The sequence below is a fragment of the Pituophis catenifer genome, unplaced genomic scaffold, assembly GCF_029215685.1.
Source record: "Pituophis catenifer annectens isolate HBS135680 unplaced genomic scaffold, rPitCat1.0.hap2 SCAF_228, whole genome shotgun sequence".
Lineage (NCBI taxonomy): Eukaryota > Metazoa > Chordata > Lepidosauria > Squamata > Colubridae > Pituophis > Pituophis catenifer.
This window is the reverse complement of record NW_027257108.1, coordinates 14,778-36,466: the sequence shown is the minus strand read 5'-3', so window position 1 is coordinate 36,466 and position 21,689 is coordinate 14,778. Positions and strand designations below refer to the sequence as shown.

The following is a 21,689-nucleotide window of genomic DNA, read 5'->3' as shown; positions in this document are numbered from 1 at the left end:
TCAGGGCTAGGTCTATTCGTCTACAATGTTATCTTGACGACATTCTGATTTTGTCTCCTACTCCTCAACAAGCTGTTGCTGATTTACAATTCACTCTCCACTCCCTTACCGCCCATGGGTTTTCGGTTAATTTGGAAAAAAGTCAGTTGGTCCCCTCTACTAGTTTGACTCACTTGGGAGCTCTGATAGATTCTGTGACAGGGAAGGTCTTCCTTTCGACCGAAAGGCAGGAGAGTTTGAGATCCCTTGTCGACACTGTGGAACGGTCTCCTTCTTCCTCCCCCCTAATCCTGTCCAGACTCCTGGGTAAGATGATTTCCGCCATTTCATTAGTTCCTTGGGCCCAATTACACTCTAGGGAACTTCAATGGTTCCTGTTACCTCTGCAGAAGGCGGGTAGGGGTATTTCTCCCGTGAAGGTTTCTGTCCCTAGGAAGGTGATTAGGTCTCTAAGGTGGTGGCGGTCTCCAGCACTTTCCCGAGGTTGTTTTTTCTTTGATCCACAGAGAGTGGTGGTGACAACGGACGCCAGTCTCCAGGGCTGGGGTGCTCATTGTCGGGGTCATCTGACCCAGGGCGTCTGGACAGCCGCCGAGTCCCGTCGTTCCATCAACTGGCTGGAACTGCGGGCAATCTTCCTAGCACTTCGGGACTTCCATCGTCTCGTCTCCAACTCACACGTCTTGGTCCTCACGGACAACATCACAGCGAAGGCCCATGTCAACCGCCAGGGAGGCACGCGGTCTCTCTCTCTGATGTCGGAGGCGTTACGGTTGGGCCTCTGGTCGGAGACCCATCTGGCTTCGTTAAGGGCAGAACACATCTCCGGTGTCGCCAATCTACAAGCCGACTGGCTCAGCCGGTGCCATCTGGATCATGCGGAGTGGCGTCTCAATCCTCGTCTCTTCCGGCAGGTCGCGACTCGCTTCGGGATGCCGGTGCTCGACCTCTTTGCCACGTCGGACAATGCTCAACTGCCACGTTTCATCTCACGATTCCCGTCGCCTCAGGCAGAGGCCGTCGATGCTCTCCGCTCCCCGTGGCCACCCGGGCTCCTATATGCCTTTCCTCCGGTTTCCCTGATTCCCCGGGTGATTCGCAAGTTGCTGATGGAACAGGCGGAGATCGTTCTAATAGCTCCACATTGGCCGCGCAGACCTTGGTTTGCGGACCTAGTGTCTTTGTCGATAACCCAACCGTGGCAGTTACCTCAGCCACAGGACGCTCTAACCCAAGGAACCTTGACGCATCCAGACTTACAGTGGCTCCGTCTGACCGCTTGGCGCTTGAGCGGTATACACTTGGGGAGGTCAACATCCCTCCTGACGTGATCTCTGTGATTCAGGCGTCGAGAAGGCCGTCGACGGACCGGATTTACTCGGCCACTTGGAAGTCCTTTTGTGTTTGGTGTGAGAAAGCGGGGGTTTCTCCCCTACAGGCCTCTATAGTTAATATTTTAGTTTTCTTACGGGAAGGCCTTCGCAAAGGATTGTCTCCCAACACGTTGCGAAGACAGGTGGCGGCGATTTCATCGGTCCTTACCTTTGGCTCCTTGTCCTCTTTGACACAGCACCCTCTAATCCATCGATTTCTGCGAGGGGCTACAAATCTCTGCCCTCCTGTGTTACACAGGTACCCCACTTGGGATCTATCCATCGTTCTTAATTCTCTTACGTCAGCCCCATACGAGCCTTTGCGTACAACTAGCCTTCGCCGTTTGACCTGCAAGGTTTCTTTTTTGGTTGCAATCACCTCGGCCCGACGCATTTCCGAACTGGCTGCTCTTTCAATCCGGGAGGACCTCTGTGTGTTTCATGCCGACCGTGTGGTTCTCCGTCTGGATCCCACCTTTGTACCTAAAGTCAATACCACTTTTCACCGCATGCAGGAACTCATCCTGCCCAACTTTTGTCCTCGTCCAGCACACAGACTAGAACGACGGTGGCACTCTTTGGATGTTCGACGGGCCCTGCGGATCTACATTAAGCGGACAGCGGATTTACGCAAGACGGAATCCCTCTTTGTCTCTTTCCTTCCGGTATCCCTGGGCGGCAAGGTCTCTTCATCGACTATTGGGCGTTGGATTCGCCAGACGATAGCCAAGGCATACGAGTTACGCTCGCTACCGAGACCTCCTCGACTGATGGCGCATTCTACCCGAAGCGCCGCTACTTCGGCTGCCTGGGCAACTCAGGCCTCATTGCTTGAAATATGCAGAGCGGCCACGTGGACTTCGCCTTCTCCGTTCATTCAACACTACAAACTCGACAAATTTGCCTCGGCAGATGCCGCCTTTGGTCGTAAAGTATTACAGAGAGTTGTTTCCGGAGAGGGTTCTTCGGACCAGACTGGTCCCACCCGATTGTAGGGACGTGAATCTTTGGTATGTCCCATCCTGGCTGCTGTCTCCACCCACAATGGAGAAGGGGCGTTGGTCTTACCTGAGACGCACCTTCTCGTTGGGTGGAGACAGCAGCCAGACCCTCCCCTTTTTTCGCCAGTCTGGCTCTTTTTTTGGGGGGGGTTTCTTACCTGGCTCTCCTCTTTAATCTGTTCTTTGTGTCCCACACGCCGAGCCTGTCTTCTTGCCCTCGCCAAAAGCTGGGTTCGCCCGGCAACAAGGGCGGGACTTAGCAAAATTGATGGGCTCAGTCTATCGGCCTAACAGATGACCACACCCATCCTGGCTGCTGTCTCCACCCAACGAGAAGGTGCGTCTCAGGTAAGACCAACGCCCCATCTCTTCTTAAAAACCTTCAGTGATGGAGCATCCACAATTACTGGAGGCAAACTGTTCTACTGATTAATCATTCTCATTGACAGGAAATATCTGTCTAATTCTAGGACGGCTCTAGGTAAAAATTAACACTTTGAATGAGGTCTGTAGATCATCCAAGTCATGGTTGTCCCAAAGGTGCTTTTTCAGGGGGCAACTGGACTTTTATGTTTTTGTTCTGAAGATGTTTCACTTCTCATCCAAGAAGCTTCTTCAGCTCTGAGAAGTTTTCAGAGTTCCCCACTATACATTCCCCACTATCCTGTCAGAGCTGAAGAAGCTTCTTGGATGAGAAGCGAAACGCCTTCCAAAGAAAAACACGAGAATCCAGTTGCCTCCTGAAAAAGCACCTCTGAGATTTGAATGAGGTCAAAATCAAAAAAGTTATTTTAGAAAAGGAAACTATATAATAGTAAATTATTTTTGTGACACAATTTTAAAGCCACTCTGCAGCAGAGTGGTTTGATTGTAAGGTTTGCCATTTTTAATTTTTATTATAGGCATCATATGCTTGTGAGCTATTTTTGGGGAAAACAAATATGCTGCAAATATGCATCTGTATCTGAAATCATGTCTGCAGTTTTAACACTTTCACTCTGAAAAGCTAATCGTTAATTTTTAACAGTATTTTTGGTTTCTTATCAGCTCCTAGGTTACAATGAAAAACCTGTAAATCTTCAGATGTTTATTGGGACAGCAGATGATCGTTATTTACGGCCACATGCTTTTTACCAAGTGCACAGAATCACAGGAAAAACTGTTGCCACGGCAAGTCAAGAAATAATCCTTGCCAGCACAAAGGTTTTGGAAATTCCTCTTTTACCTGAAAACAACATGACTGCCAGGTAGGTCCGAGGATTCTGCCTAGCAAATTCAATACGTTGTATCCCAGAATTCATAGGCTTTTGTGGGTTTCAGGATATGCGGTATTTTTTTTTAAAAAAAGTATATTATACTATAATCTTCATATATCAACTTCCGAGTGCAGCTCATTGCAACATCTGTTTGGGATGTGATTCTTCCGGTTTGAAGTGGACACACTAAGAGAACAAAAACGGCTGGCTGACACCTGGAGTGCAAGTGTTTCATGATGCAGTACGAATAAGATTCTGCAGCTGCAGATGGCTTTTGTATCCTGGAATGAGTTGCTTTATATCGGTGTAAATATATGTACATGCTTGTGTATGCACATACCGAGACACACACAGACACATCCACAGGAACATTCACAAAGAGTATATACAAAAGGTCTTAGCTTTTGTTTGTGTTTGAGTATTTACAACTATCTGAAGCAACTCTTCACTGACCTTCAGACACATTCGTAACAACTCCTCTGTGCTCTCTCTCTCTCCCTCCCTCTCTCTCTCTCTCTCTCCCTCTCTCTCTCTCTCTCTCTCTCTCTCTCCCCCCCCCCCCTCTCTCTCTCACACACACACACATTAATATTTGTCTGTTATCCTTGAACTAATGTTGATTCTAAAAAAATGTCAGGTCTGTTCCAAATAAGGCAAAATGTATTGTCTCTGAGGTGGTGAAGTACTAACATCAGCAAAGTAGGCTAAAATGGATTTATTTCAATGTAGTCTCGGTGGTTTCCCAAAACACATTTGGCTGTCTCAATTCTGTTCTTTCAACCTTTATTTTCCACTCCCACTCCTCCCTTCTGCCTCTTGTTGGCACAAACATGGCTGTATTTGCAGGTGTTGTTAAGTGATGGTTTGCTTGAATGAGGACGAGGGAGACTTCCTCCCTCTTCCTCATTTGCCTTCATTCGTGTAGAAGGAGGATGTGAAATGAGAGGGTTTTATGACACTGCACGCAATGCTTTTGATGACTAGGAACACTGCACATCTGCCACTGACTGACCCAGGAAGAGTCCGTTTATTATATATGTTTTTTTTTTAATTTTAAAAAATGGTCCCTGAAAACTGGTGATCTGCTGTTGTACGAAGTGATCCATTTTTGCTAGACGTGGTTTTCAAGAGAATTACTTTGCAGACTTCACAGCTGTTAACTTCTGTCAGTCATTTATAGTCACGATCCTTTCAGATCACTCCTGGAGACGTGCCTTTTTCACTTTTTCTCTGCCCAACCTGCAGCATTGTGCTATGTCTGATGATCTCTACGGCTAGGAACCAAGCAGAATTTATATGATTGCTTGTATTGTCAGCAGCTTGCTGTGGTTTTTGCCATCCCACAGCTCCATTGCTGCACACAAAATAAATACTTTCCCACTTGTTCTAGTACAAAGGTACAAAGTCTAGTTTGCAGTCTTAACATGATAAGGAGCCCTGGTGTCACAGTGGTTAGAATGCTGTATTGCAGGCTAACTCTGCCGCAACATGGAGTTCGATCCTGACTGGCTCAGGGTTGACTCAGCATTCCATGCTTCCGAGGTCTGTAAAATGAGGACTCAGATTGTTGAGGGCAATAGGCTGACATTGCCTCTCAGAAACCTCTCAGAAAGAGCTATCAAGCACTAAAGGTAAAGGTTCCCCTTGAACATATGTGCTAGTTGTTCCCGACTCTAGGGGGCGGTGCTTATCTCCATTTCAAAGCCGAAGAGCCAGTGCTCTCCAAAGACGTCTCCGTGGTCATGTGGTCGGCATGACTCAATGCCAAAGGCGCATGGAACGCTGTTACCTTCCCACCAAAGGTGGTCCCTATTTTTCTACTTGCATTTTTTTACGTGCTTTCGAACTGCTAAGTTGGCAGAAGCTGGAACAAGTAACGAGGGCTCACCTCGTTACGCAGCCCTAGGGATTCAAACCGCTGAACTGCCAACCTTTCGATCGACAAGCTCCGTGTCTTAACCACTGAGCCACCGCGGCCTATGAAGCACTATGAAGCGGTATATTCGTCTTAAGTGCTATTGCTATTGTTATAAATGAGTGGCTGCTGTGTTTGCAGATATTCAGACAAGAAAAATGCATCTGTAATTACTTGGTTTATGTCTTCTGTTTTCTCCAGCATTGACTGTGCAGGTATTCTGAAACTCCGCAATTCAGACATAGAGCTTCGGAAGGGGGAGACGGATATTGGAAGAAAAAACACAAGAGTGAGGCTCGTATTTCGTGTCCATATCCCACAGCCTAGCGGGAAGGTCTTGTCCCTTCAAGTTGCCTCTATACCAGTTGAATGCTGTAAGTTTGCTCATTTTTTGGCTGGCGTGGGAAATATTTATATCCATAAATATTTCAGGAATTAAGCTTGTACTTCATAAGAAATATTGCATTGAGGCAGCTTTTTACCTTCTTGCGCTAGGACTTTTAGAAAGCTCCCTTTACTTATTCTGATATATTCGTCTGCCAGCTTTGCTTCTGAGACAGGTAGTTTTAATCTCTTCTTTTTGTCAAATGCTACTAATCATGAAATGCTTTATTTGCTGTAACTGGTAAATGAATTGTTATGGCATTATATTTAATATTTAGAGGTCTCTGGTATCTTAAGAGGTGATTGGAACTTAATAACTTTTATATTTGGGCACATTATCAGCAGCTTTGATTAGAAGGAAAGATTAGGATGTATGCTGAACAAAAATGTTGGAAATTTTTATGGAACTGCTTTAAGAGCCGAGGTGGCGCAGTGGTTAGAGTGCAGCACTGCAGGCTACTTCAGCTGACTGCTAGCTGCAGTTCGGCAGTTCAAATCTCACTGGCTCAAGGGTGACTCAGCCTTCCATCCTTCCGAGGTTGGTAAAATGAAGACCCAGATTGTGGGGGGCAATAGGCTGACTCTGTGAACTGCTTAGAGAGGGCTGTAAAGCACTATGAAGCAGTATATAAGTCTAAGTGCTATTGCTATTGCTAGATCAAACCCCTTTTCATGATCAAAATGTGAATAAGTGTGTGTGTGTGTGTGCGCGCGTGTGCACGTGGAAGTCTTTCTACAGCTTCTGAAAGCTTATAAATATATTTCATTTTCTATAAAATTATACTTTGATTGCACCAGTATTTATTAAGAGTTTGTAGCCCATATCAATAGCCAAAGTTACATATTATATTAAGTAAGTGATGACAATCAGCAAGCTCACATTCGAGACCCGAGTGCTGCTGTGTAATGGGGTGAGTTCCCGTCATTTGCTCCAGCTCCTGCCCACCTAGCTGTTCAAAAGGAGCAAATGTGAGTAGATAAATAAGTACCACTTTGGTGGGCTCATTAAAGGGGACATGAAAGATGCCTCCTACTGGACATCCCCCGGGCAACGGTGATGTCACAGGTTAACCCTTTCAACCTGGAAGTGCCTCATTGCTTCCGACACAAAAGCAGCAGCATTAAGTTATGCTTAGCATTGGTTGTAATTTCACAGTTAAATTGGATGGAGCATAATGATTTTCACGAATGGAGACGAATATAAGCGTCCCAGGGTAATTTTGCAGGATCCAGTCTGGGTTGGTTTTGTCTTCTGAGCTTTCAGACTCGTGCTGGAGCCCATCTTCTAATGATTCTTTTTTTTTTATTTTTTTATTTTTTTTAATTTGATTTATATGCCGCCCTTCTCCGGAGACTCAGGGCGGCTTACAATGTGTTAAGCAATAGCCTTCATTCTTTTGTATATATATTTTTTTTATACAAAGTCAGCTTATTGCCCCCACAAACTGGGTCCTCATTTCACCTACCTTAGAAAGGATGGAAGGCTGAGTCAACCTTGAGCCTTGGAGAGATTCGAACCAGCAGAAATTGCAGGCAGCTGTGTTAATAACAGGGTGCATTAACCACTGTACCATCAAGGCTCTGAAAGAGTTTTGAAACGAATGATACAGGGATATAAAAATGTTGCAACCAAGTTACTGCACTCACAAGACACATTTTAGACTAGGGCAGGGGTGTCAAACTCAATTTCATTGAGGGCTACATCAGTGTTGTGTTTGACTTTGGGGGAGGGGGTGGGAGGGCCAGAATGGGCATGGCCAGCTTGATGTCACTCGTGTCGGGTGCCTGCGGTGGCCCGAGCACTCTGCCAGCGAAAACGGGCTCCCGACTCCGTTTTTGGCTGCAATGGCTTCCTGCTGCATGCAGCCCTCCCGAGCCTTGTTTTCTCTGGTAGCTGGTCGGTCCTTTGCTGTTTCCAGGGTGTCCCGGTGGGCCAGAGCTAAGCACCCTACGGTCCAGATCAGGCCTTGAGTTTGACTGGTCTAGGGTGTTTAGCAAATCCAGCCTGTGTGGTTAGTTAATGGTGTGCCAAGCAATTCAGAATTTTTTTTTTAGTTAACAGATTAAACTATAGTTCAAGTAAACATAGGGAAATGTGTTGCATATGTGAAATAAAAACAGAGAAGGCAGGGAAGAAAACATGATAAGAATCACATGATGTGTGTATGTTCTAATGCATTTTTGTATTTCTCTTTCATAAAGCTCAGAGATCAGCTCAGGAACTTCCTCAGATAGAGAAATACAGCATCAGCAGTTGCTCCGTCAACGGAGGTCATGAAATGATGGTTACAGGCTGTAACTTCCTTCCAGAATCGAAAATTTTATTTCTGGAAAAGGGGCAAGGTAAGTCAATCTGTTTCAATGGACAGAAAAGGTTTATTTCTGGGGCTGAAGGAACATAACGGAGTGCCTATGCTGCATTCAGTCACGTTGCCTACACAGTGTCCTTTTACCCTGAGATGCAAGTGCAAATTCTGTTTGAATTCAAAAGAATCTTGAGAGAGTCTGCCTGTCCAAGAAAATGTAAGTCAGTGGAGAAAAATGTAGGAATCTGTATTTAAGTACACTGCTAGTATACCCAGTTGGCATTATTGCTTGTAAGCACTCTCTTCTCATAGGAAGGGGTCGGCAACCTTAAACACTCAAAGAGCCACAAAGGTCCTAACCGGAAGCCCCCCCCCTTCAATTCTGGAGCCGACCGGAAGTCCGGTTCCCCCACCATAGAGTCTCCTCCTAGCGCAGCATCCTTTTTCCTCTACCTGTCCTAACCGAAAGTCCTATCCATTGTGAAACCGACCGGCAACGGAGCCACAGCAGAGGGATGAAAGAGCCACATGCGGCTCCAGAGCTGACCCCTATCATAAGGCCAGATCAGCCCCATTTTTAACTGTGGAACTGATGGTGCAAGTATAAGTTGAGGACTTTTCAAGATGGCTCAGATCAAACATAGGGTGAAATCTATTTGAGGTTCTCTTCTACAGCACTGGAAACTGTTGTCATTTCAGTTTTTAGTCCTCTACTCCACTTCTGCTTCTTTGCAGAAAATGATCACATTTGCAATAGGCAGCATTTCTTTTATCGCAGTTTAGTGCCAGAGCAGTCAGTGACGCCTTCTCATTTGCATATCGTTTGCAGAGGAAATTAATCAGATCCCGATGACTTTGGATTCCAGTGTTAGGGTAGATTATAAGAATCTGCTTGCCTTGTTAGTCTGGGTTATTTTTCAGTTTGTAGATTTCACGATAGGACACAACCTGTGCAGCAGGAAGGACTGCTGTCTGTAGATTCATTTCTTCTTATTGCTTGATTAAACTGGGCAGATTTAACTTCTCTTTGACTTGAAAAATTTGTAGAGTTAGGGCCAATCATATTCATGGAGGGAGAAATCTTTTTCTGTTTTTTTTTTTTTTTTTTAATTTGATTTATATGCCGCCCTTCTCCGGAGACTCAGGGCGGCTTACAATGCTTTAAGCAATAGCCTTCATTCTTTTGTATATTTTATACAAAGTCAGCTTATTGCCCCCACAAACTGGGTCCTCATTTCACCTACCTTAGAAAGGATGGAAGGCTGAGTCAACCTTGAGCCTTGGAGAGATTCGAACCAGCAGAAATTGCAGGCAGCTGTGTTAATAACAGGGTGCACTAAACCCTTGTACTATCAAGACTATCATTGCTCTGTTGAGCAATGGAATGAATCTCGAGTTTCCCTCCCTTTTTAATTTTTTTTTTTAAAAACTGTAAATAATGTTTTTTCCAAGCCTTTTATCTGGTAGGTATTTTATTTCTTTTAGCTTTCTGCATAGTGCCTTAAATATTCATTTAAATAGAAACATAGGATATAAATTAATATAATATACTTGTAAATGCAGTATCTAGTGCTACATTTTGCTCAGATTTTTCTCCAGCTTCTGATTTGATTCTGGTGGCCCATGAAACAGCCCAAATCTTTCTACCTATGAATATTCAATTTCATGTTTCACACATGTGCAACAGCAACTATCCTATGAATTATGCAAATATCTTTACCCAGAACATCATTTTCCTCCCTTCTTAAAACAAATAATTCAAAACTCACTTTATCCATAGTTCACTTCTCATTTGGGGTTAATTAATCAAAGCTCAATTCCCTCTGGCCAGTTATCTTTGAACAAGGTAGGTATTGCATGGCCAAATATTTAACATGTCTACAATGAATAAAGTCTTAAAAGTCAAATGAAAACTATTAAGATTGTACACTGTGTGTTTTGTATATATTTAATAATTGAATTACTTTAGAACGAGCTGATACCTGATCCGAAATCTTTGTCTTTGTAGATGGACGGCCCCAGTGGGAAGTGGAAGGCAAAATAATTAGAGATAGGAGTCAAGAGGTGAGATTAATTTTTTTAAAGCACAAAATTATTTTGTGGATTTCTGTAAAGATCTTGGTGGAAAACTAAACATAACGTAGGCAGCTATTTTTTTTTCTTAGCACTTATATCAAATATGCAAAAATAGTAGCAGAATTTGAGCCAGATTTATAGGGGAGGAATGCTAAAGTGGTGAGTGATGTAATATTAAATAGAAAAAATTAACCTTCAGTCTTGAGAGACTAGAAAGGGCGAAATGATGTGCAGAAAGTAAACACTAATAACGTAGGGATTGCGGGAAAGGAAAGAAGAGGAAGAATATAAATAATACAAGAAAGTTACAGCAGCTGCCAGATTTGATTCACAAACTTGGGAACCTAGAAGTAAAACTTTTTTCAGCAATTGAAGTGCCAACTCTTTCCCCTTTCTCCATTGATGTCTTCAGCACCAAGGGTGCAGATGTTAGTTTAGTAAGCTAACATTTTGGAAAATTATAATGATTAGGACATATAAATATTCTATGTAAGTATTCTAGCATATGTAAATATTCTACAACAAAAGCATCGTTCTCCACTTAAGACAACTGCTTCCTGAGGCATCTTCCCTTTTGAAATAGGACTCATAGGCAGAAAACTCAAATATCCTGCCACTCATTCTTAGGAAAAGTGGCTTGTAGAAAAGTGTCACCACTGAGAATCTCTGTTCCTTATCTTTAAAAAAATTGCTTCAGGAAATAGAGCATGTAATTTATCAGGTCTAATGAAGATGATGAAAAAAAGCCTTCCGAGACACACCTGGTCTTTTTCTATCATTTTATTCATTTTTACACAGGCTGCGCTCATTCTTGAAGTTCCTCCATATCACAACAAAGCAATTACAGCAGCTGTCCATGTACAGTTCTATGTTTGCAACGGCAAAAGGAAAAAAAGCCAGGCTCAGCGTTTTACATATACTCCAGGTACTGATTATTGGCAAAGAAATCATGAGTGATAATGGCCTTTTCTTTCAAATGTCTCTAATCCATTGCCCAGATTCTGAGAAATGTTAGTTATTCTCCAGTGTGCTGAGTAGAGAATCCAAGGAATTGGTGTTAACTCTGCTTCTCTGCCCGGAAACTGAGCCTGTCAATCTTCTGGACACGCCTCCCTTGTCTGGCAGTTCCCCAGTTTTGACTCAGTCTTCGCCCAGCAGAGACACTTGAGAGAAACGGCTTCAGTTAACATAGAAAATTAGGCATGAAATGGAGAAAAAAATATTTAACGAGGAATTTTTCAATGCTTTTCCTGACAGCTAAGAAGTTTTTAATTTAGCATCAATTGACCTGTTTTGTTTTTTTTAAGGCACTAGGCTAGAAACCAGGAGACAATGAGTTCTAGTTCTGCCTTAGGCATGAAAGCTAGCTAGGTGACTTTTCACTCAGCCCAGCCCACCTCAGAGAACTGTTGTTATGGAGAAAATAGAAGGAGGAAGGAGTATTATGTACGTTGCTTCCTTGAGTTACTTATGAAATAAATTAATAAAGATAGGATAAAAAAACTAAAAAAAAAGTATTTCTGTTTACTTTCAAGTTTCTAACTAGGACTGCAAATGAGGAAAAATGCAACTTTGCATATTCTAATACTTATTCTGAGTGAATAAATTATTGTTTGAACATTAGAAATAAGAAAAGTCTTCAGCTCCATGGAGCTGAAGGTTTTTGATGCATTCTTTGAGCCATAATAAGCCATGATAGCCTATGTATTGTGGTTCTCAGTTCTCTTATGAACCATCAGGGGTGAAATTCAAAAATTGTCCCTACCGGTCATGTGGGCATGGCTTGGTGGACGTGGCAGGGGAAGGATATTGCAAAATCTCCATTCCTACCCTATTCTGGGACCAGCCAGAGGTGGTATTTGCTGGTTCTCTGAACTACTCAAAATTTCTGCTACCGGTTCTCCAGAACCTGTTAGAACCGGCTAGATTTCACCCCTGGAACCATGTCAGAAAATGAACATTCAGGACCAATAGGAATCATAGATTCTAAACTTCTCTTTGAATGAGACTCAACTCAAACTCAAAATTCTCAATTCTTGAATTTTACTCTTTAATTCCCGTTGCTATAATGAGAAAACCCTTATCTGCACTATCCCAGAATAAGCGAGTATATTTCATATCATAACTTTCCAAGGTTAACTGCATTTTCCATGTATATTCACTGCCATTCATGTACATGCTAGTTTTGATGTGGGGGTAGAACAGCTCTTTATTCAATTTAGAGTTCTGATGTTTATCATTTCATCTGTGAATTTTAGCTGATTCTTGTTTTCTTGTTACGCAGTTGTATTGAAACAAGAGAACAGAGATGAAATGGATTTGTCTTCGGTCCCATCATTGTCCCTGACTCACTGTAAAGGACTGTCTCCTGTCCAAACCCAGTTGCCTTCACCTGATCCAGGGCTTTCACACGATAGTTTACTTCCTCCTTCCTCCAGGAACCTTGTCTGCCCCATACAGTCGCCCTTCACATCCATGGTATCCTCAACAGTAACTCAGTTGTCACACATACAAGGCAGAAACATTAGTCCGGGGGAAGAGCAGCATCCTGTTTTGTCTTCAGCTGTAGTCCATCCGTCTTTTCAGGTCACAGCAGCGACTTCTGTGGGGCCTTCCTACCAGTCTATGCAACCTAATGTTATGTTTAATGGACAGTCTGGTCTTCCCATGGATCCTGCCTCTTCTAGTCAAGGATATGAGGCAATGTCATTTCAGCAAGACGCACCTGTACCTCCACTGATAAACCTCAGCTGCCAGTCTCTGCCACCAATCCCATATCATTCTTCGAGTTCATGTTCCGTGTCAACTTCCGTTGCAACAGGAGGACTTACTTCAGCACACCTAGCTCAATCGAGACACTCCTCGCCTCATTTGCAATCCATGCGATACCATTGTCCCGATCCTCAGCAAAGTCCTGTCTCTTCTGCAGTGACTCAGTCCCTTGGACACCCTTCCACACAGTTGCAGCCAATGACTTATTCTTCAAATCCAGGTAATTCCTCCTCATCATCATCCCCCAAATCTTCTCATTCTTTAGTCCATTCACCTCGATCTGGGCCATCTTCGCCACAGTTGCAACCTCTACCTTACCATCTTTCTAGCTCGGGATCTGCCTCATCTCCTCCTCCAGCCTCTATCAGTCAGCCTGGGCAACAGTCCCCACAGGAGCATAGCCCAGGTTTGGGAGGAATCGCTACAGCTTCATCTTTGCTGCATCATAACATATGTGACACATCTCCATTTCCATCAGAAGGGTCAACTGTTAATATTAAGCCTGAACCAGAAGATCAAGAGTTAAATTTTCAGACAATGGGATTGGAAGACATCACTTTAGATGATGGTAAGTGATGCTATGTTAGGAGAATATGGTTAAATAGCTTAGTACTTTCAGAAGCACCATATAAGGAAGGATTATCATGGATCCCATATATACTGTATATGTGTGTGTCCTATTTTCCAGACCACTGTAATATCTTGTTCATCTGGGAATGTAGAACACTTGAACATTGTGTGACTATAGGAATGTCCTTCCCCATTTAAAATTTGGTGCACATCGGACTTGTATAAAAATACGTTGGACAATCTTTTAAAATTGTTCTATTTTGTTTATAGAGTACTTTTAGTAGAATAAGTATATCCAAATCCAAATTGTTCAAATATATTTATCTTCTTTCTCTTACTCTTTCTTAGTGCCTAGCTTTCATAGCCATACATTATCATTATTGGAAAGACCATTGTTTATTTCATTGTTAGGGGACTGGTCACAATCTTTCTTAAAGTTGTCCTTGCCTGAACTCAGATAGAAACGAAGAAGAAGCTTCTTGGATGAGAAGCGAAATGTCTTAAAAGAAAAATCAGAAAGTCCAGTTGCCTTTAAAATAAAAGAACCCTTGGGACAACTATTCAGCTAATATCAACAAAATAGCAAGAATTCAGGAAGAGCAACCCCAGATATATTCATTCAGTGGCCCATCTGTGATGGATATGATCTGTGATTTGTACTGTCAGTTATGCCCATTACATCCATTCTCAGTCATTTGTGAATGAGCATGTGCCATCTTTTTGTTGTTGTTGTGAAGAATACAAATATGAAGCTTGAGAAAGATTGGGTAAGGACTTCCATCTATGATGCTTTATTAATTAGTTGTCAAATAACATTTTCCTTTGGCTATTTAGGAACACCTTCAAGTTGCCAAGTTTCAGAAACATTGGTTTAAAGTATTTTTGACAGGTGTTCTGTGTGTGCCTGTGCCATTGTTCCTTCTTTGGGACCTGGTGATCCAGTGACCTTCTGATGATTACCTGGAGTGGTTGAAGTCCTTGTTATGACTATGACTGAATAAATAATTTCCTAGAGGGGAAAAGAAATCTCATTCCAAAGTTAGTTCAAAGTGCTGCATCTGGTTGACTTAACAAATATGTCATCATGTTTAACCATTGGCAAGCTTTCTGCTTGATGTCATCGTCATGGGTCATGGTTAGAAACCATAGCATGGGGTCCATCCTCACATGACAAGGCAAAATCAAACAACTTAACTCATTGTGGCTTACAGTCTTATGATGGGAATGAGAAGACATGCCAAAGATCATTCAGTCCAGCTTCTGCCTGGTACAACCAGTATTACGCAGGATATGAATGTAGTATGACGCCTTCATAGTCTCTGTTTAGGTAACAAACTGATTAAAATCCCCCATTGCTGCTGTTGTGGCTTGGTTAAATGTTTTGGTTAAATTGTTTAAACACCTGTGTTTTTTGATTAGTACATGATTACAGTTTCATCGTTTTTAGCGTTTTCCTCCCATCTTTCCTAGATTTCTTTGATAAAGAGTTCTGGGTAGATGCGTGCATTTTTATATATATATATATATATACACTCCCTTTCTTTTCTGTTTGTTTGTGCAGAAAAGAAGATATTATTTAAGGGAAAATTGGATCACGCACGCAATATAAACCTCCCAGTTCTGAGATCCTCCTTCCAGCTTCAGCCATACCCATCTGATTATATTTTCTTTTCAAAATAAGCCTCTATATCTGCCCGGTACTTATTCATGTGGTGTTACTATATATTTACAATGCCATTTAAGTTTCCCTGCTATATTTATTAGCAAGATACTAGACTCCAAAACCACAGCCCTGCTTTTTCCTTTCTCCTAATTGGTTGGGGGACAAGAAGTGAGCAGCAAACTTGAATAGCTGTTGGTTTTGTCTTTCTCCCGGGCAAGGTCATATTTACCAGGTTTTCGCCAAACATGTTTTTCTGGATTTGTGAGACATGCTCCAGCATTTAAAAAGAAAAAGAAAAAAGAAAAACAGCTCTCCAGTTTGGCAGCAGAGGTCACAGTTCAAATGTTTCCCAAGATAGCTGGTTCACTTCTAGTGGAAGAACTATTTATAAGCCCCGTTTCTCTTTGGGGTTTAAAAAATGCACATAATTTATAAAGACCGACGTGGATGCACGACTAAGAAGGCATGGAGTTTGCAAGATGCCTTCAGTGGAAAGTGGACGTTAAAAATGCAGTGAAGGCTTTAATCTTCACACGGTTAATTTTATAGCACTTGCTTCCCCGCCCCTCCCCCCTTCTTCTTGCAAGAGAAAACTAAAACCAACTGAAGACATATCGGTGTTTTGTTTTGGTTTTTTTTTTTAAAAAAAAAAACTCCGCCTGAAATCAATCCGGTTGAATATTTTGCAGTAAATAGCGTGTTGTATAATATAACAACATTGATCCAAATTCAGATTAGCAGCAGCCTTTCAGAGTTGGGTTGCAACTCCATAGGGATAGGAGTTGTGAAGAGAAAAAGAAAATTAATATTGGTATCGGATGGAGACATCAACGACGTATCATAAACCCCAAACAAAGACACTTAATCCCAGAAGAATATGTCATGTGATCCGTTATGTACGGTGGAGCTCCTGAAAGCTCATCACTGATACCAAACTCTGCCAAGAACACATTAACACCTCAAGTGTTCAAGTGTGTGCAAATAGAATAAATTTCAAGGCAGCATAGCCTGCAAGTAGAATTCAGGAATCCCACCTAATAGATTAGCTCTTTGTATTTCTGGGCTCTTTGGGCATATTTTGTTTTTTTTCCTCAAAAGACTTTTTTGAGTGGAAGAAATTTCAGGCTTTCACCCTGCACCACTTTGCATCTTCCTGTCTTTGCATTGTGTGGGCGGTTAGATTTTTGTATGGACAAGCCTTTGTTGAGTGAGTTCAGTTTGAGAATACCACTAGCACTTAGACTTACATACCACTTCAATGTTTTCATGCATCTGGACTGAAAGATTCATACGATTTTAAGGAAGATTTAAGATGGTGGAACTAGACTAAAAGGAAATTAGCTTGTGGTCCAGGAAACTTAAAAAGGTAAAGGTTCCCCTCGCACATATGTGCTAGTCGTTCCCGACTCTAGGGGGCGGTGCTCATCTCCTTTTCAAAGCCGAAGAGCCAGCGCTGTCTGAGGACGTCTCCGTGGTCATGTGGCCGGCATGACTCAATGCCAAACATGCACGGAATGCTGTTACCTTCCCACCAAAGGTGGTCCCTATTTTTCTACCTGCATTTTTACGTGCTTTCGAACTGCTAGGTTAGCAGAAGCTGGGACAAGTCACGGGAGCTCACCCCGTTATGCGGCACTAGGGATTCGAACTGCTGAACTGCCGAACTTTCAATCGACAAGCTCAGCGTCTTAGCCTCTGAGCCACCACGTCCCAGGAAATTTAGGAAAGGCCAAAAAGATAAGATGAGAAACAGAGTTTCTTCTAAATCCTGAGCTTGGCAAATACAGATGTGACCCTTTTAAAATCACAAAGCTATCAGTCCTTTGAAGTCTTCCAGAGAACAAAATCTTTCTCCTAGGTGTTGCCAAGTGTTTGGGATCAGTGATAACTAAGCAGAGGCAGAAGAGGGTTCAGGATAGGGAATGTAATCATATGTGCTGCACAGCTCAGAGTGTTGTCCACATCTATTTTGGGAGATGTTCCCAGGAGACCTCACTGTTGGTTGTCTGCATCTGATGGTTAAGGGGCAGGATGGATAAAAATCAATGATTAAAAAAAAAAAGGAATTGTTTTGATGTAAATCTGATTTTTTAAAAATTTAAATCAGATTTTTTTTTATGTTTATCAAATTTATTGTAATAAAATGCTTTTGGAGTAAAAATCTATCTAAAGGTAGTTTTCTATTTAAGATACATTAATAAATTAGTTTATTCAGCATGAAATGGAGCTTAGTTGTGTAGCATGAGGCTGTATATTCTGCAGTGTTCGGACTGTCGGTGAGTCAGCAGCAGGTCAGAGGTGGAGCCGCTGCAGGACAGAGATAACAGTTGCTCTTTAAAAATTATGATTTAAACCGAGTTGATTTCAGTCAAGCCTTTTTACTACTGATTTAAATCACGATTTAAATCGTGATTTAAATAGACTTGTTTTAAATCAAATCCACTCTGCTAAGAGGCGTTGCAGCTGGAGAGAGAACTGACCCCTCTTGAGACGAGCCATTTCTCAATTGCATATGTAAGTTACAAACAATGAGCAGTGGTGATACGCTTTTAAAAAGAAAGCTACTAAATGTAAGTTACTAAATGTTTTGGCTGCCTCAAATGTTTATGGAAACGGTTAGTTTTCAGTCGACTAGACGATCTTGTGAAAAGGAGGGGAGAAGAGGAGCTGAACCAGTTGCTACCGGTTCACCCTGGATCGGGCCAATTGGTAGTGGCGGTGAGAGGTTCCGCCCTTCCTGTCCGGAAGCATCACGCGCACGAGCGCCCATGAGCAAACTGGTAGCGATGGGATTTGAAACCCAGTACTGAGCTGAACATACAGATGACATTTCTCCAACCTGAAATAGCCATGCTTCTTGCTTCTTGTCAATACTTAGTTTTTTTACGAGTTTTTTTCGTATCCCTAACTAGGTTTGGATAATGGCTTTTAAAGAATGACAGTGAAAGAGGAAAATTTACCTAACTCTAGTTGTTTTGTGAGCAGGTCAGTTTTGCAGCATCTTCTCAACCACCAATTTTGAAATGTTTTGCCTGGACTCTTACTTCTTGATTTGAAGATCTGGTGTAGCTTCGAACTGTTATTAAGTGACTGGATATAACTCAAAGATTATTTCTTTAAGCCATAAAAGTGCTGTTTAACTGGGGCAGATCCCAACCTTAGCACCTTCAAAATACCCTCTTCCAAAAGTTGTTACTTTTCTATGGAAGCTCAGTGGGGTAATCTGTATGCATGGAGAAGGCCATGTTATGGAGTCTCTTATGATGGAATTTCTTAGGGGTGAGAAGACCTTGCAGCCAGATCTTTCAGAATTGGCATTTTGGAGCAGGCTGTCTTGAAGTTCAGTAGGTTCTGAGCCACCCAGGGCTTTAAAGGTGATAATTGCCCCCTGAAATTGTAGCCCGAAGCCAAATGGCAGCTGATGTAGCTCCAGGAATAACGATACTACAGGGACTAACCTAGTTGTGCCCGTCACTCCCTGGGCTGCTGCATTGTATTTATTTATTCAATGTATATGCTGCATCAGTGCATTTGATTTTTCCCCCTACCGGTTCTGTGGGCGTGGCTTGGTGATGGTGGTCCTGTGACTGAGTGGGCATGGTCAACTCGATGTCACTCACGCCCATGCCCGCTCAGTCACATGACCCCCCCACCAAGCCACGCCCACAGAACCCAGTGGGAAAAAATGTGTGTATGAGCACAAGAAGGGCTCACAGTGAATGCTGTGGCAGAGATAGTCCAAACTTTTCTCCCTCCATTCACAGCGGAGCTGCTGCTCCCTTTATTGTCCCCCCCCCACTTTATGGTCCCCCCGGCCCCCTCCCTCCCAGGGACTGTCTTAAAGGGACAGGCCAGAAGGGCCAAGCAAGCAGCTGGAAGAGGTGAGTGGCGGGCGGGCATGGGTGGGGCCAACCAGGGGTGATTTTTACTGGTTTGGCGAACTGATTCAAATTGTCCCTACTGGTTCGCCTGATCCGGTCGAATTTCACCCCTGTGCTGCATGGTGAGTCAGTTTAAGATTTTGTATGATCTTCAGGGACAGATGCATGAAAAGCGAATTGCAGTCAATGTCTGAACAACCTGTTTGGAAGTAACCAGTATTGCAAGGGTCCAAATATGGATTATTCAGAAACCGACGTTTATGGAAGACATAAAAACATATTGATCCTTCTCTCCTTTTCTGATGTAGTGACGGAAATCATTGGAAGAGACATGCCGCAGATCTCTGCGTCCCGCGGAACAGGAGCTGCTGTCCTGCGGAAACCTGGAGAGACCCAGGAAGCCTTGCATTTTCCCTCTGAATAATGTTATGTCCCTCTTTAGATCTACTGTGCTTCCGATTACGTGGCCTTGATGATCCTGGACACTGGATCCCTACAGAGCTGTTCTAGGAGAGCGGGAAACAGCGTGGTGACAGGAAACAGGTTGAGTTCTAGATTTTTTTAGGATGCTGTAAAGAAAAGAAAAAAAATTACTTTATAAAAATGGACACCAAGAAGTGACCCAAGATACTCTAACCTTGAGTAAAATACCAATGAGCTTTGCTTGTCGTGCATTTAACATAATTCTTTTATATTAAGTGCTTAATTATACGGAGAAACGTAGTTTTGCTCTCAATATGCACAGTTACTGAATGTGGGTAATTTTTTTTTTTTTAAAAAAACACCATCTTTATATGCTGCTTTTCTTTAGGAGGGATAACTAAGATTGTAATAAAAATTTGTATACCTTTTGGACGGTCTTTTTGAAGAGCCTTTAAGCATATGTGGTTTAAAACAGTTTTTTAAAATAATAATAATAATAATAATAATATTATAATAGTACTCTCTTTCAAAGGCACAGAAGTATCTATCATCTGAAGCCAATGCCTTTGGAAGTCTTCTTACGTATGAATAATGATTACCATTTTCTTTGGAGCTTTAGGAAGCAAAGCCAAATATAGATCTGTGTTCTCGAGACACCGAAAAAATGTTGGTAGGCTGCAAAGAGACCATTCCATCATGGAAAGATTGGGATAGAAACGACATTCCAAAACCTGACTTTTATACCTTCGTACCTTTGCTAGCACAGACCTATTCTAAACAGAAGCACTTGTTCAAAACGATTTATAGATGTGCTCATTTTTAACGAAGCCATTATACAATTTTTTTGGGGGGACTATGTTCCACATGGAGTCCTTTTGATCCGATTTGTTCAAACTGTAAAACTGCTGTTCTTGAGATTTCTCAGGTAGAGAACTTCACACGGTCTATTCTTTTTTTTTTTTCCTGTTAGATGTGTCTGAAAATGTATGTTGGCATTTATATGAGCTTCTTAAAACCTTTTCTTCATGATTTAGCGATCCAACTGTTTTTTCATCCTCTTAAGAAATTAACTTGGTATAGCAAAAGGAATGTAGCTAAGCCCTGTTACTGTAAGAGATGGACTTCACAGTGCTGACCAAGGCAGCTCACTGAACAGGGACACCTCTGCATGGTGACCGCTCAGAGTGAAGCTGCCTGTGACCACCTATGTATGTTAGGTTAATATTTCCCACGGTGTGATTTTGGGGTGGGCGGGTGGGCTCTATCTCTGATTCGAAACAGGAGAGATACAAAAGCCAACCATGGCGGATGAGAATTTCTACTAAATGAGAAAAATGTAAAATAGAAATCAAGATGTTTTGAGTTTAGATAAGCCAATGGATCAGGAGGCTGCAAAATGAAAAGGTAATTTACAAGGAGTTTTTGAGAACCATAAGGGTTAACAGCACTTAGACTTATATACTGCTTTACAGCCCTCTCTAAGCGGTTTACAGAGTCAGCCTCTTGCCCCCACAATCTGGATCCTCATTTTACCCACCTTAAAAGGATGGAAGGCTGAGTCCACCTTAAGCCTGGTGAGATTCGAACTGCCAAATTGCAGGCAGCCGGCAGTCAGCAGAAGTAGCCTGCAGGACTGCACTGTAACCACTGCGCCACCGTGGCTCTTAGTTGGTTAAGATAGTTGGCGTACTGTTTTTCTGTCACTGTTTAGCTAATTTTTATAGCTACCTAAGTCTTAACTGATAGGAACAAGATAGGCTTTGTAGCATCATGCTACTGGCAACGGGCTGATAGAGGGTGAAGTATCTGCCTTCATGCAGCAAGCATCTTGGCTTTTCAGCAGTCTCCACTTTTTTAATAAAAAGAATATAGGCAACTCTAAACCACAATTTAGTTATTAAGAGGGCTGCTTAACTGTAATTATCTGCAGGCTGCATTTACTGCTTAGTCTACAACTAACCCTACTATCTCAGGATGAAGTAAATCAAAGGAGATTTAGATGTGTTTGCACAGTTCAGAAGACAGCTACCTAAAATAAATTCAAGCACTAAAATCATTCGTATTCGAGG

General features: G+C 42.4%; 1 protein-coding gene across 1 annotated transcript; it reads left to right on the top strand.

The window, feature by feature from the left end:
* The first annotated feature begins 3,424 nt into the window (after positions 1-3,424).
* On the top strand, positions 3,425-19,950 carry LOC139326877 (nuclear factor of activated T-cells, cytoplasmic 3-like). Its single transcript, XM_070956623.1, has 7 exons — positions 3,425-3,621; positions 5,747-5,919; positions 8,132-8,272; positions 10,244-10,299; positions 11,110-11,236; positions 12,596-13,651; positions 19,506-19,950. Exons 1-7 carry the CDS (start codon positions 3,458-3,460, stop codon positions 19,619-19,621), a joined length of 1,833 nt encoding a protein of 610 aa, XP_070812724.1. The 5' UTR covers positions 3,425-3,457; the 3' UTR covers positions 19,622-19,950.
* Positions 19,951-21,689: the final 1,739 nt, after the last annotated feature.

Bases quoted from the DNA above. Each gene is read 5' to 3' on its own strand.
- LOC139326877 (XM_070956623.1), top strand. From the start codon at position 3,458: ATGTTTATTGGGACAGCAGATGATCGTTATTTACGGCCACATGCTTTT. The intron at 5,920-8,131 runs GTAAGTTTGCTC...TCTTTCATAAAG, and splicing joins CTCTATACCAGTTGAATGCT to CTCAGAGATCAGCTCAGGAA. The intron at 8,273-10,243 runs GTAAGTCAATCT...TTGTCTTTGTAG, and splicing joins ATTTCTGGAAAAGGGGCAAG to ATGGACGGCCCCAGTGGGAA.